Consider the following 18,100-nt stretch of genomic DNA (forward strand, 5'->3'; position numbering starts at 1 on the left):
ACTGTGAGGCAGGCATTGTTCTAAGCCCTTGACAAAATATTTACTCAGTTAATCCTCCCAATGATCCTAAGGTAGACACTTTCTACTTTCATTTGTTAAAGGAAGTATAGATAGTTTAGATAACTCATCCAGGTCCACACAGATTTTCAGGGACAGTGTTTGAGCCCAGGCAAGGAAAAAAATCAAATTTGTTTCAAAATCAGTTCTCTAAATGTTCTAAATAAAAATAAGAAATAGAATATTATTTATAGTATATATTTAAACATTGCCAAATTTATCCCTTGTCTCTAATCCTATGACTAAGGCATTATTATCCAAGTTTTGTGGGTGAAGAAACTAAGATTTGTTACTGAAGTTCTTAACTACAGACATAGTAGTAGTAAGAACTACTTATTAATGAAAGTATTTCTACTGAATATAAAATGTGTAAGTAAATCTCATTTGTCACTCTGAAAAAATAGTGGTTGAACATTCTATAAAATACAAATCAAAAACTCAAACACCAGCATCTCCAAGATTTCACAACCAAAAACTGTGTTGAAAATATTCCCCAGGTAATAAAAAGAATTGGAACTATGACTTCAATGTGTATCACATTGGTCTTTTAGAGTTACACTGCAAAAGAATTTTGAGATTCCAAATAAGCTTCATGACATAGTTTACCCATACCAGTGTCACATCATTTATTACTATCTTTCCCTCTGAATATCCACACAATTCTAAAATCCTTGATCACATGCTCTTAGTAAACATAATAATAATAATAATTCTAAAAATCTTTAAAAAATACTCCTTAAATTGAGGTAGTTCAAGTTAAAGAGAGGGGTCTCTATCATTTGTCCCTACCATTGTTCAGGCCATTGCCCTCATGGTAGTTCTGAAATTTTCCCTGATAGGCATACCTTTGAGTTTATTGTGCTCAGAGTCCGCTGGGAAGAGGGAATCTGGAAAGAGCTTGGGGAAGGTGAGTCCTGCATACTTGGGCCGATTCTCCACATAGTTTCTTACTGTAGGTTGCAATTTCTTCATGAATTCCGGACATGGTGTTCCTAGTTGCTCAATTACCTTGTTCCACTGGTCAATATCTGAGAATTGAATGGTTAAGGGCAAAAAAAAGTGCAAACCTACTAGGTCTTGCTTTTCACTAGTTGGGAGACTAACTGCTTCTCCAAATCCTGAGCAATCACCAATATAACTGGAGTTTAATAAGCAGAAAGGATTAGAATATATAACCAGAATTGTCAGACAATGACTCTTCCTGGAATTTTAAATTCACCTGTGGCATAAATACACTTTTGGGAAACTAGCATTACTGAACAAAATAGGATATCATGAAATAGTCCTTGAGTTGTAAAGATGAAAATGTATTTAAATGACAGAAGAAGAATTTCTTATATTGAGAAAGGCTTCTATATAACCATGTGATTTAAATGAGAAAAAATATGGCACAAAATATTTTTATCATGAAATTACCCCAATCATTTGTTTACTAAAAATGACCAATACATAAATATTTTATAAGATTCATTTACATTTTTAACAATTCCTTTTTAAGATTTTTCTCTTCCTTTCTCTAGGAAATTTCATCATCTCTTCATCTTACTAATGCATCACATATGGGATCAGTATAATTTTTGAAAATAAAATAACTCATTATTCTTCTCCAAGGACTTTTAAAAATGTCTAGTTCTCAAAGTAATTATGATTTTATACCTATTTTTGTTACTTCTGATAGTAATCCCCTGCATTCCAGAATATTCCTTTCAATGAGGTATCAGGATAAATACAGGATGTTCAACTTAAGACAACAGATTTCCATCCAAGTGTTTGTATTTCTAAAGTATAGTAAGCATGGGGAATTCTACAGGAAAATATTACTTCTCTATGAAAATTAATACTCCCCAAATTGAGGATCTTTGACAGATATACTCACTGATCAAGATTTTCTTTTCCATTTATCATTAATGTTTGATATATCAGAGCCTTGTGAATGATAAATACCACTCATGAAAACTCTAAAGAACCAACTGGAAGAAGTTAATTTCAAACAGATTTCCTTGCTGTGTGTCAATGAATGATAGAACTTAGAAATTATTCTTAAATACAATAACACAAGCAGTGCTCTCTCTTACATTGTTTACTTTTCTACAACTTTATCCTTTGGTGTTAATTAATTCATTTTTGCTACTGTAATTTGTAACAGTTCAGGGATCTAACTATAAAATTACTCAGTTGAGATTTGTAAAATCTTTACCCCTAGCTATTTAGTAGTGTTGGACTAAAAAAGATCAGCAGCCCTGACAAAAGACAAAACCAATGAATTTAACAAAAATAAATATATATTGCAAAGTAGATAAAAGACTGAGCAAAGATAACATCAAGTGAATTTGCAAATCCTCTTCTATCTCCCTTATAATCTAGCTGAATAAAATTTAAATTATTATACAGCCTCTTAACTATTAGGTTAAAAATATATGATTGTGTAATATTAAAAAATGGAGGGGGGGTGGGAAAAACTTAAGAATATTCCCTTATAAAACAGTAGGAATAATTAAATAAGAACACATGTCAATAAAAGTTCATCTAAGTTACAATGTGCATGAGAATATAGTAGTAAGTCAGACTCATTAGGAACAAATAAACTGAAAGATAACAAAGGTTAGAATTAAAGGTTATTCTTAGACAAAAACTTATGTTAGTACTATATACACAGGTAAACTATAACTATTTAGCGATATTTAAATAGAAAACACTAATTAAGGTTCAATAAATCTCCATGCTTACACTGTAAATTATGAAAAGAAGTCTACTCTCTAATACAGTTAGGTTATCATGCCCTACCAAGCCATCATTTAATCACTGGTCATACTTCCTTCAAATTCTGAAGACCTGATGTCAAACTAAAAATAAAGGCAAAGAAGCTATCAGATTTTCCATAAAGGAGTTATTTAGCAAAGTTGGAAAATACTTGCTACACACTAATATTCTAGGTATATTTAGCTAGAATTTCAAAGTTATTCAGTAAAATATTATTTGTAGAATAGCATTCCCAAGACAATTCCATAGTATTTTTATAATAAAGTTTAAGTAGAGTCAAATATTCTGGAAGTTGTTAAACAAGAAGTGTCAAATGTTTCTTTTTACAAATTAGAATTAAAGTCTATAGATGCGTTCAGTATGTTTCCTACCTTAGATTGCTTTTTAAATGAAACACCACTGCAGTGCTAGATATAATAGTTTACAAAAAGGAGGAAAACAAGAATCTTTCATTATTGTCAATGTAGTAGTTGAATGTTCTAAAGGTAAATATGTGGTATAGCTATCTTTAAAAGTGTGTGCCTTTATTTGAACCAATCCATTTCAAGTTCTTTGCTCCTATTAACATGAATAGTTTTATTAAGTAGTAAGTGCTTGTTTTCTGGATGTTCACAGGATCCCAACATGAACAACTTTGTTCAACTATTCTTAGTTAACCACATGATATTTCTCTATAATCATAATTAACCAAATATAAGCCACAATTGGGAGTCATATCTCTCTGCTGAAAGTCCAGCATTTGTTCCAAGGATTCCAGTAAGGAAAAGAGCAAGTTTGGAACTGATGTGGTAGAAATTGCTTTTCTTCGGCATAAAATTGATAGTATGCTTGTCATGAGCCCTAAAGAATATCTCTTAAACTGTATCCCTAATTATCAGGTCAACATATTCACACATAAAATAATTAATTTTATTAATATTTTAAATAGACAATAAAGTGGTGTGTTTTAGAAGAATTTTTAAATTATCAGATTTCCATAGCAATCATATTTTTAAAAAAATACATCAAGTTTTAACTAGATTTTTATGATCATGTGTTGAAAACATGATAAATATTATTTCACAGAACGGCTAAAATCATTTTTGTAAAAGGATTTGTTTGCTTTACAATACTCATAAGTCATTTTTATGCTGAGTAAGGATCTGAATATTTATAGATTCTAGTCTGTGCACTTATCAAAAAGTAATAAATATAAATATTTTATTATAATATATAAAATAAATATTTTATATTTTTGATCTACTATTTTAAAAATATCACACTTAACATAATTATAAGGCATTTAATAAAAATAGAAAAATGTCATCTAATAGGAATTGACAATTTCCTCATCTAATTGTAAATTCACTACATAAAAAATAGCCATATTACCAAGTTTGATTTTATAGAGTATGATGACAAGATAATGTGCAAATAGTGACTATTTCTAACATATTCAACAAATAATATTATAAGGTATGAATAAAACAAAGAAGTATGTATTGTAAAAGTATGTATCTGAAATTCTAAGTTTGAAAATTATTCCAGTTAATTTTATCAATTAGCTAAGAGCTTACATTTCATGTACTCCTTGTATTTTAACTTTCTTGGTTGTGCAACTTTCTAAAACATCACAAACTGCCTTGAACACAATGTACAAAAAATGCTTTATCCTTCTCTGGGTATTCTGGATCAGAATTATGAACATAATTTATTCTATGCACATTTAAGCTTCCAGAAACTACTAAGTGGAATCATAAAGCACATTCTATTATGTCCTGTGAATAACTGTATCTTCTTTTTATGTTTTTTCTCATCATTGGTTACTTTTTTGTTATTATGAATGTGTTTTCCAGAGTTGACACCTCCATGAATCCAGACTTGGTTTTACTGTGTCTCAGAGTAAATATTTTGTAAAAAAACAAAAAAACAAAACAAAAAAACCCCTCACATCTATTTGAGATTTAAAGAGTATCAGCGTTTGTCTCCAAATTCTCAACTACATTTTTTTAAAAAGATAATTTTGCCTCAAAAGAGACTTGTCTGTCTAGAAAGTTCCAGGAGAGACTATACTATTTTGCAAGCCAACTAGCTGACTTGGTACTGTGTTGTGCCATTTGTTAGGTGTCATGATATAAAATCATGGCTCCCAAACTTGAATATTCATAACATAGAGAACTTACTAAATATAGATTGCTCCCCTCTCCCCACTAATCAACAAGATTCTGAGTCCATAAGTCTAGCATGATATTAAAAAATATCAATAGTAATTGTAATCCAGATAGCCCAGGACTATATTTTGAGAAATACTAACATAGAATATACTAAAAGTCTCTTGTGAATTACTAAATCCAGAATTAAGAATATAGTATTGGGGTGCCTGGGTGGCTCAGTGGGTTAAAGCCTCTACCTTCTGCTCTGGTCATGATCCCAGGGTCCTGGGATCAAGCCCTACATTGGGCTCTCTGCTCAGCAGGGAGCCTGCCCCCCCCATCCCCCGCCTGCCTCTCTGCCTACTTGTGATCTCGGTCTGTCAAATAAATAAATAAAATCTTAAAAAAAAAAAGAAAAGAAAAAGAAAATAGTATTAACATATTTCAGGTCTATTACACAAATTAGAATAGGGTCAATTTCATCAGAAGATTAATCCATACCTACTTGCTATGGAAAACTTAAGGGTCATTCATCTGAAAATACTTCAGTGAAAAAAAAAATACTGATATTTATCCCTCTTGCTCATGTCACTTTCCTGAAAAATGATGGGAAATTATAGGAAGTGACACACAGTCTCCCAGCAAAGGGTGAATGGTTCTGCTCATCATCATCTAGGGAAGGATGAAAATTATATGTTGCTATCACCTGTGGGTACTACTTATAAAACATATAAAAGCTACTCAATATAATGTTCAAAATATTTGACAGTTTATTTCAGTAATTATTCTATATTTCTTTAAGATAAAATTTGCTCTCAAAAGAACTCTTACTTCTGAAGACAATTTTAAAGATGAGGGTAGAAATTTATATATGACAGAGTTCTGGATGCAGATTTTTATAGTTATGTCTTGAGCTGTTCTGTTACTTTAAAATTCTTTTTACTCTTTTTATTTGAAAATCTTTATTTTCTCTCAAAAGCTACTCCCCAAACTCTGGTAACTGAAATATGAATAAGTGTTTTAATGCATAATAGTAACTAACATTTATTTTTATTATAAATGAGCACAGGAAGAAGAAATATTATGAGCCAAACACATTAAAAAAACTGAAAGCTGACAATTTGAGTAAAGGCTATTTGGTCACTGGCAACAGATTGTGAATGGAATACTATGGGATTCAGAATATCCAAAGGCTGATATTTGAAGCATGATGTGTATGAATTTCTGTATAACCCATTTTGTCTTATAAATCTATTTATTACTGTAATCTGTATTTCCTTACAAAGCAAAAAATGGAGAGACACTTCACATATAAGGAAATCCAATATATATAAATATGTTGTCACAACAGTGGAATTTTTTTAAGCTATTAAAGGTTTACCTTTGGGGTCCCTCATTTGCACAAACCCCTTATAAGACTCTGTATCTAATTTGATATTCATTATATAAATAAATTATGTTTTTACAAAATACCTTCCTCAAGCTATATGATAATCTGGCCTCATAAAGACTGGATGTGACCCTACCTGCATTTTGAAACTGGGAAGAGGCCTTGGGGATAATTTAACTTGATATCTGTATTTTATAGCTGAAAAATATCAAAATCCTTTTAAAATTGGTAAATACAATGAATTTAAAGAAAGGAGGTAATAAAAACTACTAACACCAACAGAAATATAAAATTCTATTTAATGGGAGTTTTGGAAAGCTGTAGTCTGTGCTTTGAGACCCTTTGATTAAATCCATTTGGGGGCACAAGACTATAAAAAAGGGAAATTAAAAAGGGACAATCAGGTTTATAGGAGATCAAGAAAACATCTATATGAGGCATACTGGCCAAAACTTTTTAATGTTTAAATTTTTAAAAACAGAGATTATCTCTGCCCCCATCCTAGCCCTTCAACCCTCTTATTCCTTAGTCATAATCCCTTCTAATACAGTACCTTTTATTGTAAATTTCATCATGGCAAGTTTTCAGTCAGTTCTGTTTACTGATAAATGCCTAGAAACATAGTTTCTAGAAACTAGAAATAGGAAACACATAGTAAGCGCTCAACAGTACTTGTTAAATAAATGAATGTCTACTTTAAGTTCAAACAGAGTTTTATTATGGAGATAATATAAAGAATAGGAGAAAGAAAATATTCAAAGAAATGATAATATAAAGATATATATAAAATATAAATATAATATAAAGAATAGGAGAGAGAAAATATTCAAAGAAATGATAATATAAATATATATATATAATATAAATATAAAGAATAAGAGAGAGAAAATATTCAAAGAAATGAAAACTGAGAAATTTCAGGAATTGTAGATTGGTTGGATTTGTGAAACACATTTAGTCCCAAGGGAGATAAGTAAGAAAGAAAAGAAAAGAAAGGAAAGGAAAAGAAAAGAAATATATCCACACCAAGTAAATGGTAGAGGAACAGTAAGTAATTGAAGACCAAGGAAAAAAAATCCTAAATGAAAGCAGACAGAAAGGACAGACTATGTCCAAAGATGACTATTAAACTATTAAACTGACAGCTCCTTATTCACCAGAAATACTGTAAAAAAAAAAGCCGTAGAATAGTATCTTAAAAAGCTGGAAGAAAATAACATGTTAATCTAAAGTTCCACATCCAAAAAAACTATCTGTCAAGTAAGGGAACCCCATTCAAAAAGGAAAAAAATGTTTTATCATCAAAGACTTTTACTAAAGAAATTTTAAAGGATATTCTTTAGAGTAAGTAAATAATCTCAAAATACATCACATCAAGAAGAGAATGGGTAAAAACATATAATCATTTCAATAGACACAGAAAAAGCATTTGACAAAGTATAATATCCATTCATGATAAAAACCCACAATAAAGTAGGTTTGGATGGAACATATCTCAACATAATAAAAGCCATATACAAAACACCCACAGCTAACATAACCACAATGGGGGAAAATGAGAGCCTTTCCCCTAAGGTTAGGAACAAGACAAGGATGTTCATGCTCACCACTTTTATTCAAGATAGTACTGGAAGTTCTAGACACAGCAACAGACAACAAAAATAAATTAAAGGCATCCAAATTAGTAAAAAAGGAAGTAAAACTTTTACTATTTGCAGATGGCAGGATACTACATATAGAAAATCCTGAAAGACTCCACCAAAAAAACTATTAGAACTGATAAATGAACTCACTAAAGTCCCAAGATACAAAATCAACATACAGAAATCAGTTGCATTTATTGCTTTTTTTTTTAAAAGATTTTATTTATTTATTTGACAGAGAGAGATAACAAGTAGGCAGAGAGGCAGACAGAGAGAGAGGGGGAAGCAGGCTCCCTGCTGAGCAGAGAGCCCTATGCGGGCCTCGATCCTGGGACCCTGAGACCATGACCTGAGCCTAAGGAAGAGGCTTAACCCACTGAGGCACCCAGGTGCCCCAATCAGTTGCATTTATATACACCAATAATGAAACAGCAGAAAGAGAAATTTAAAAAATAATCCCATTTACAATGGCACCAAAACCAATAAACTACCTAGGAAAAAAAAACTAACCAAAGAGGTTAAAGACTCCAAAAACTAGAAAACGCTGATGAAAGAAATTCAAGACAGCACAGAGAAATTGAGACATTCCATGCACATGGGTTAGAAGAGCAAATACTGTTAAAATGCCCACATTACCAATTACAAAGCGATTTACAGATTTAATGCAATCCCTATCAAAATACCAATAGTGTTTTTCACAGAACTGGAACAAACAATCCTAAAATTTGTATGAAACCACAAAACACTCCAAATAGCCAAAGCAATCTTGAAAAGGAAAAACATGGGTTGCCTGGATGGCTCAGTTGTTAAGCATCTGCATTGGTTTCAGGTCCCGATCCCAGGGTCCTGGTATCAAGCCCTGCATTGGGCTCCCTGCTTAGTAGGGAGCCTGCTTCTCCCTCCCACTCTTCCTGCTTGTGTTCCCTCTCTCATTGTGTCTCTCTCTCCATCAAATAAATGAAGTCCTTTAAAAAAAGAAAAGAAAAACAGAGGCACCTGGGTGGCTTAGTCAGTTAAGCATCCAATTCCTGATACTGGCTCAGATTATGATCTCAGGGTTGTGAGACAGAATTTAAGATTTTAAGATACTAAAAAAAAGAAAAGAAAGAAAGAAAGATTTTATGATACTCTCTCTCCCTCACCCTCTGCCCTTCCTCTCTCTCTCTCTCTCTCTCTGAAAAAGAAAGAAAGAAAGAAAGAAAGAAAGAAAGAAAGAAAGACAAAGCTGAAAGTATCACAATTCCAGACTTCAATTTATACTACAAAGCTATAGTTATCAAAGCAGTATGGTACCAACATAAAAATAGACACAGAGATCAATGGATCAGAATAGAAAAATCAAGAAATAAATCCACAATTCTGTGGTCAATTAATCTTTGATAAAAGAGGAAAGAATATGCAATGAGGAAAAGGCAGTCTCTTCAACAAATGGTGTTGGGAAAACTGGACAGCTACATGCAAAAGAATGAAAGTGGACCACTTTTTTAGACCGTACACAAAAATAAATTCAAAATGGACTAAAGACCTAAATGTGAATCTGAAACCATAAAAATCATAGAAGAGAGCACTGACAATGTCTCTGACATCAGCCATAGCAGCTTTTTCTAGATATATCTCCTGAGGCAAGGGAAATAAGAGTAAGAAACTATTGGGACTACATCAAGATAAAAAGATTCTGCACACGAAAGGAAACAATCAACAAAAGTAAAAGGTAACCTACACTGGAAGAAGATATTTGTAAATGATATAACCAATGAAGGGTTAGTATCCAAAATACATAAAGAACTGATATAAATAAACACTCACAAGCAATTTAAAAATGGGCAAAGAGGGAGACAAACCATAAGAGACTCAATCTCAGGAAACAAACTGAGGGTTGCTGGAAGGGAGGGGGTGGGAGGGGTGGGTGGCTGGGTGATGGACACTGGGGAGGATATGTGCTATGGTGAGGGAAAAAAAAATCTTGTAAACCTAAAAAAAAAAAATAGAAAACTTTCTGAACTACAACTTAATTAAAATGTATCCATGTAAATAAATGTCATTTATTAATAAAAAATATTAAAACATTACAAAAAATGGGAATAAGAAATGAACAAACATTTTTCCAAAGAAGACATATAGATGACCAACAGAGACATGAAAAGATGCTCAACATCACTCATCAGAGAAATACAAATCAGAACTACAACAAAATCGCCTCACACCTGTCAAAATGGCTAAAATCAAAAACACAAGAAAAAGTGTGGATGAAGAAGTGGAGAAATGGGAATTCTCATGCTTTATTAATGGGAATGCAAACTGGTGCAGCCACTATGGAAAATAGTATGGAGGTTCCTCAAGAAGTTAAAATCACCCTATGATCCAGTAATTGCACTACTGGGTATTTATCCAAAGAAAACAAAAACTAATTCAAATGGATACATGCACCCCATGCTTATTGCAGCATGATTTACAATAGCCAAATTATGGAAGCAGTCCAAATGTCCGTCAGCAGATGAATGGATAAAAAGAAGTGTATATACAATGGAATATTATTCAGTCATAAAAAGAATGAACTTTTTCTATTTGCAATGACATGGATGGAGCTAGAGAATATAATGCTCATCAAAATAAGTCAATAAAGTCAAATACCATATGAATTCACTCATATGTGGAATTTAAGAAACAAAACAAAGGAGCAAAGGAAAAAAAGAGAGACGAACCAAGAAACAGATTCTTTTTGGAGGGGGCCGTTTAAAATGAGTTTATTCAAGAATGTTCTTAGGAAGGCAACAATATTAAAAAAAAAAAACCTTCTGTTTCTTCACACTGAAAAGGTAATAACAGAGGCTGTAGTTATAAGCCTCTTTCTACTAGAATTCTGATAGTATATATAGCATAGTGCAGTCATTTCTGCGATGATAGAATAAATTAAAAAATGTCTCTGCTATGCTTCTCTTCAAAAAAGAGATGAATAATAAAAGAAGATGGCATAAAAAAGCCATTTTTTTCTATTCATTCTGTAGAATTGGAGCCAGTATCTTTACCATCAGTGGCTACAATTTTCACTTTATCCACTTTAGTAAGTTCTGTCACCTTTCTGAATTCAACATCATTCAATACAAAATTCCACTCGTTATCACAGAATCTGTTTGTATTTAGAGAGCTCCTGAAATTGACTCCGTTCCTGACCATCTGCACCAATACTGAATTTATAGCTTTATCAAAATGAGGTAACTTGAAGGGCAACTTAGTGGTGGTAGGGGCGGTGATCTGTTGAGACTGTATGAGCTCATTAAGGCTGCCCTGGAGACTGTTTCCCAAAGAGGTATTTCTGTACAACTGATGAGCCATGGCTTAGGAGGAAGAAATTGTTTTTCTTATTCAGGCTTGCACTGATGTCCTGTGGGGAAGATGCTTCCCACCACGGATCGGAGAGAAGCAGCACAGTCAGCCAAGAAAGAGAATCTTAACTATAGAGGACAAACTGATGGTTACCAGAGTCAAGGGAGAGAAAGGATGGCTGAAGTACCTGATGGGGCTTAAAGAGTACACGTATCAAGAACAGCACTGAGTGTTCATAGCAGCAATGTCCACAATAGCCAAACTGTGGAAAGAGCCAAGATGCACTTCAACAGACAAATAGATATATTCTATATACACAATGAAATATTACTCAGTCTTCACAAAGGATGAATACTCAACTTTTGCATCAGCTTGGATGGGACTGGAGGAGATTATGCTGAGTGAAATAAGTCAAATGGGGAAAGTCAGTTATATGGTTTCACTTAACTGTGGATGCATAAGGAATAACAAGGAGAACATTAGGAGAAGGGAAAAATGAAGGGAGAGAAATCGGAGTGGGAGATGAATCATAAGACACTATAGACTCTGGGAAACGAATTGAAAGTTTTAGAAGGGAGGGGAGTAGGGGGATAGGTGAGCCTAGTGATGGGTATTAAGGAGGGCATGGATTGCATGGAGCACTGGGTGTTATACATAACTAATGAATCAGTAAACACTATGTCGAAAACTAATGATATGGGTACCTGGGTGGCTCAGTTGGTTAAGCAACTGTCTTCGGCTCAGGTCATAAGCCTGGAGTCCCAGGATCCCTGCTCGGCGGGGAGTCTGCTTCTTCCTCTGACCCTCTCCCCTCTCACAATCTTTCTCTCACTCTCTCTCTCTCAAATAAATAAAATCTTTTAAAAAATAATTAATGATGTACTGCATGGTGACTAAGATAACACAATATAAAATTAAATTAAATAAAGAACACTGAATAATGTATAAAACTGTTGAATCACTCTATTGTATTAGAATTAATAGAACACTGTATGTTAATAGAACACTGTATGTTAACTAAATTGGAATTAAAATGAAAAAACTTGGGATGCCTGGGTGGCTCAGTGGGTTAAGCCTCTGCCTTCGGCTCAGGTCATGATCCCAGGGTCCTGGGATTGAGCCCCGAATTGGGCTCTCTGATTGGCAGGGAGCCTTCCTCCTCCTCTCTCTCTCTGCCTACTTGTGATCTGTCTGTCAAATAAATAAATAAAAATCTTTAAAAAAATAAAATTAAAAAACTTAATAAAGGTAAACAAAGAGAAATAAGAAAAACAGAGTGTTCTGGTATATTTCAAAATGGTTCCTTTTCCCGCTATGGGAAAAATGAGGCAATCTTTCTCAGATATTTTCTGGAAACTGATGAAGTTCCTGGAGATAAATCTAATGATGTTGTGGTGCCATATGACTGACTCTCCCTGGAGTTTTTAAATCTGAGAGGTGTCTACACTGAGTTCTTAGAAATTTGTTAATTATAGTTCATATTTTTCTACCCTTGACATAAATCCCTGTATTTGTCTGTTTCCCTTGGTTGGGGGCAGTAGCTTTCTCTGCGTCTTCCCACTCTTGCAGATCCAAGAGAGCTGATGATTTTCAATCTGTTCAGCCTTTTTACTTCTTAGAATGGAGTGATGACTTCTAAGCTTCTTACATGTGGAACTGGAAACCAAAGGTCTATTTTCTTTGATTTGATATTATGATGAGACATTATATTCATATTATTATTTTCATATTATTTGTTGTTGATGTGGAAAAATAAACTTGATTTTTAAAGTTGAAAAAAAGGAAAATAAGCTTAAAGGGCCAAATTGCAAGAAGTAGTGATAAGCCAAGCAAATTCTTTCATATAAAGGTGAATCTAAACAAACTCTAACTGCATGCAATATTCTAATAATATTGTCAATTCATGAGGCTAAAGAAAAAGAACTAAAATACTGGGTTCAGATACCATATTTAAGTTGGTATAATAATAACCTAAATTAGTTTATGCTAAGATCCTCATGTGTTCAGGAGAAAGATAAATATTATCCAAATTAAAAAGGCAATTTCCCACATATTGAACTATGGATTTAATAATAATCATTGGATTGTTATTTATCATATATTATTAATAAATAATATTTAGTATTAATTACTAATAATTAATAAAATATTAAATAATATTTGTTATAATTATAATAATAGCTACAGTATAAATACCAATAGGAATCTTAACAAGCCAATTCTAAAATGTTTGTGGAAAAGCAATGATTCATTAATAGCTAAGATACCTGAAGAAGGCAAAAAAGGTGAGATATTTACCTTACCTGATATATGTATATATTATACATTTGTATGAAGAAAAGGTAGTAGTGGTATAAAGATAGAGAAAGAGACCAGTGGAACAAAATAAAGGGCCCAGAATCTAAAACCCTCTCCCTCAGTGTGTGGAAACTTAGGAAAGTAAGCCTTATAGACCAGTAAAGAAAGAATAAGCTAGTCAATAAATGGAATTGAAATAAAATAAATTAGATCCCTCTTTGACACCAAACACAAAAATCAATTCCAAGTGAACTAAATGCTTAAATGTAAAAGATTAATCTTTAAAACCATTATAGTAAAATTATAAGAGAATATAAAAGCATAAAAGGATTCTTAAGACATAAAAATACATGCACACTAAAAAAAAGATTGCCAAAGTCCAAAATCATTATAAAATAAAATGGGAAAACTATCTAAATACAGGGAGAAGATATTTGCAATGCATAAAAACTGACAAAAATATTTGTCAGAATATATAATGAACTCTTAGTAATCAATTTTTAAAAATACAATAAAAAATGTTTAAGAAGAAACTTTACCAAGGGGAAAATATTAATGGCCAATAAATACTAGAAAAGATGCTTAGCCTCCCTTATAGTTAAGAAAATATAAATTAGCCTCCAATAAAATAGTATTTTATATCCAAGAGATTGGTAACAAATTTAAAAACAAATCTGGCAATACCAAGAGTTAGTGATGATGGGAAGTAGACAGTTATATTTATTTATGCTACTCTAGAATTCAATCTGATGTTACATTGTCAGGTTTAAAATGTGCATCCCCATGCACCCAAGAATTTATCATTAAAAAAAAAAAAAAAAAAAAAAAAACCTTTCCCATATGCTCCTTTCCCTTGTATCTCCCATATGATACATACATATTCATAGATTCATTGTTTATAAAAGCAAAAATAAAAACAAAAAACCTGAATATATTCCAAAGCCTATTTATAGGAGAATGAATTCACTATGGAATATTGAGACTGCAATACTTTACATCAATGAAAATGAATGAACTATCTAATGGATCAACATGAACAAATCTCAAAAATTTAATGTTAACTTCAACAAAAAGCAAGTAGCAAAATAATGTGTCTTGTGTAATATGTAAAACATATAAAACTAAACCATATGCTGCTTAGAGATAAATATACCTGTGGTAAAATATAAAGAAAGTCAAGAAGGTTGTAAAAATATGTATTTAGGATCTCTGGGGAGAGTGAAGGATATGACTGGGGAGACACAAAAAGACTCAAAGATATTGGTAATATTCTATTTTTTAATCTGAGTGATAGTATATGTGTATTTATTTTTTGATCTTCAAAAGCTGTATATTTAACATCAATTCACTTGATGATATATTTTGTAATTCTTAAAGTAAGAATTTCTGCAATAATGAAATTCATTTGATATCCCAAAATTATCTCAGTAGTTGAGTTCTGATCCTTCTGTAGAGAATTAAAAACATTTGATTTGAAAAAATTCAGTTAATATATATTTTAAATATATTTACTAATAAAGTAGCATATAAATATGTAACATTTTAAAAACAGCATTTAGCTATCTAAAGTTCTTAATGCTAAAAATAACATGCTGAAATATTTTAGATGTAAAGGATAAAGGGGATAATGTCTTATTAATATTTTAAATTTTGTTGTTGAATTGGTTTATATATTAAGAAGACATGCATAGCTCATATTGCAAGGATTTCTAGCAATCATTTATTTTGAGAATCCCTTCATATAAGTAAGGATATGTTGATTAAAATAATATGATCTTCTTATGATGTATTGTATGGATACATATCGTATCCACATGTATATACATATTGTATATCTCTAACTCTATTTAAAAGGCTCTATTTAACTAATAAATTTAGATACAATTTTATTGCCTCTTCACAGAACTCATTTCTAATAATAGAGAATTTAAAAAATAATCTATCTTGCATTTTAAATGTTTTACCTTATGATAGTCAGTGTTCATAATTTTTTTGCTTGAAAAAGAATGACTTAAACTTTAACTGACATGTTTGAAATCATTAAAAGACCACATCCTACACTCAGAGAAGCCACTTTAGAAAATAATTAGCATTTGTCCTTCAAGAAATTTACAAATAGATCCCTATAAGAAGAATCCCAGAAATAAGTCAATATAAAAATATCAAGTGTAGGCATTGAAAGCTCATCTACTATGAGTTTTTAACATTAGTAGCAGCCTAAAGCTTTACTTACAAAGGATTTTAATATCCAAATTAGAAATGATACCCAAGCAACTTCTCCCCAAAAATGTATTCAAAGAAATGTTAATCTGCACTTATTAACTCCATTGTAGAAACCTGATTTGATTTTTTAAATAGAAAATGAGAGGAAAGTAGTGAAAATCAATCATTTTAATTTAGAGGTGGCAAATGTTCATTTCAGTTACCACAAAGAACTGAAAAAGCAGAGTACAAAGTTAACAGATTGAGTCTATTTTCATCAAATGCCTAAAATTAGCCAAAACTTAAGAACCGTTTCATGTTGATGTCCAAAGACCAAAGTAAAGTTTAAAATCCCTTGGAAATGAAAAAAACAATCCTGTTTCTCAGAAATCTGAAGAAATTTAGTTTTTATCAAGCTAACTAACTTTGAAACAACATTAACATAAACATGAATGTGGTAAATTTATTGATGTTATTTAATAAACTGAATATTTAGAAGACAAAACTGCAATATAGACAAAAACTTTAAAAAATAAATGTGTCATAAATAAGACTAGAAAAAAGAATAGAAGTAAAAACAGTGCAGTTTTATTTTTACAAAATAAACCTTTTTAGGTTAGCTCATACATTCAATAAAAATTAATTGAGTGCCTAACTCAGTCATTTCCCAAACTGGTCCTTTAATACACACAGAGAGTATTTGTATAAAACTATATATATATCCATATAAGTAATACGTTATTCCTCAAAGCAAATAGCTAATTGTAATATGGTTAAGATGCACTATATTAGTAATTAGGTTTACTTTAATTATACATTAAAACCCCATTATTATAGGTTTGATTTTATTTTTGAATCATAGTCATTTAAGCAGAGGCTTTATCTTTAATATGATGAAAACATAGTATCTTCATAAGTGACTGGGTGTAGAATATTTAACCAATTTAAGAAAATAAATTATTACACACCCATATAACAATAACACAGTGTCTGTATCTATTTAATACTGAAGAGCTCCTAGAATCTTTACTTGTTAACTATTAGCTGCCTAAGATCACTTTTACTTATTCAAGTGACAGAAATTTGTTTCTTCAGAAATTTTATATAATCATTATTAACTAATGAGGTTTTAATTTTTGCATTTGTTAATAATGTAGAAAAAACAAGAACAGGAATTGGACCTATTATTCCTAGAAATGAAGTAAATGACAAAAAGAATTTTAAAAGATGTTGGTCAATTTTAAAATGAAATTCATATGTGTTAATATAAACCTCCCACATGGGCTGCCTGGGTGGCTCAGTGGGTTAAGCCTCTGCCTTCAGCTCAGGTCATGATCTCAGGGTCCTCGGATCGAGTCCCACATCGGGCTCTCTGCTAGGCAGGGAGCCTGCTTCCTCCTCTCTCTCTCTCTACTTGTGATCTCTCTCTCTGTCAAATAAATAAAATCTTTAAAAAAAATAAAAATAAAAAAATAAAATAAACCTCCCACGTTTTTAGGGTGAAAAAGAATCTAACTGGTTAAAGATTTCCATGTCAAGTGAATATTTCTTTTTTTTTAAGATATTTTAAAGATTTTATTTATTTATTTGACAGAGAGAGATCACAAGTAGACAGAGAGGCAGGCAGAAAGAGGGAGGGAAGCAGGCTCCCTGCTGAGCAGAGAGCCCGACGCGGGACTCGATCCCAGGACCCTGAGATCATGACCTGAGCCGAAGGCAGCGGCCCAACACACTGAGCCACCCAGACGCCCCATCAAGTGAATATTTCTTAAAAGCATAAATCTCCAGTCTTAAAACTGAAATATTTTGTCATTTATTATCTAGTTATGAAAATAACTTAATTTTAAAACATCTACTCTCCCCAAAAGAGAAACAGTAGAGAAGAGCATATCACTGTTAGTTTCATAGGACTGAATTTTAAGGCTGACATTTTGAAAGCATGCTGAATGTTTGATACTGTATTATCCACATGAGATCTATCTAGGAGACTAGGTTACTCTACCACGATGCCAGCTGGTAAATATTTGACATTGGAGTCCCTTAGAACCCCTCTAAAGACGGTGAGTATATACCATCAGCAGTGTTGTGTTAGACCAAAGGGAGTTGATTTGAGAATGACACCCAGGAAGACCACTGGCTGCTAAGAAGGATACGATCAGTGCCAGGAAACAGCACTGCACCTTTTATCATTTCTCCCATGATGCACCCTACTGACCACATGTCAACTGAAAACAAAAATGAAATGAAGATAAACAAGAAGATAGGAATAGAACAGCAAATAAATGAAAACACTT

At 32.0% G+C, this 18,100-nt stretch overlaps 2 protein-coding genes across 16 annotated transcripts in view; both read right to left on the bottom strand.

The window, feature by feature from the left end:
- MAPK10 (mitogen-activated protein kinase 10) overlaps window positions 1–18,100 on the bottom strand; it is a 598,365-nt gene that overhangs the window by 50,719 nt on the left and 529,546 nt on the right. For 14 of the 15 annotated variants that reach the window (XR_007125159.1, XR_007125160.1, XM_047717902.1 and 11 more), the window contains one exon: window positions 903–1,085. Coding sequence is in view for 13 of the 15 variants with exons in the window: in XM_047717902.1 (XP_047573858.1) it covers window positions 903–1,085 (183 nt within the window). In the remaining 2 variants the exon portion in view is untranslated. Of the gene's footprint in view, window positions 1–902; window positions 1,086–17,959; window positions 18,032–18,100 lie in introns of all 15 variants that reach the window. The other variant, XM_047717897.1, reaches the window with a different exon arrangement.
- Window positions 10,825–11,315, bottom strand: LOC125093140 (transcription initiation factor IIA subunit 2-like). The gene has a single exon (XM_047717910.1). The coding sequence runs from the start codon at window positions 11,313–11,315 to the stop codon at window positions 10,977–10,979; it is 339 nt and encodes a 112-aa protein (XP_047573866.1). The 3' UTR covers window positions 10,825–10,976.

Source organism: Lutra lutra, chromosome 2, assembly GCF_902655055.1.
Source record: "Lutra lutra chromosome 2, mLutLut1.2, whole genome shotgun sequence".
In the NCBI taxonomy this organism is placed as follows: Eukaryota; Metazoa; Chordata; class Mammalia; order Carnivora; family Mustelidae; genus Lutra; species Lutra lutra.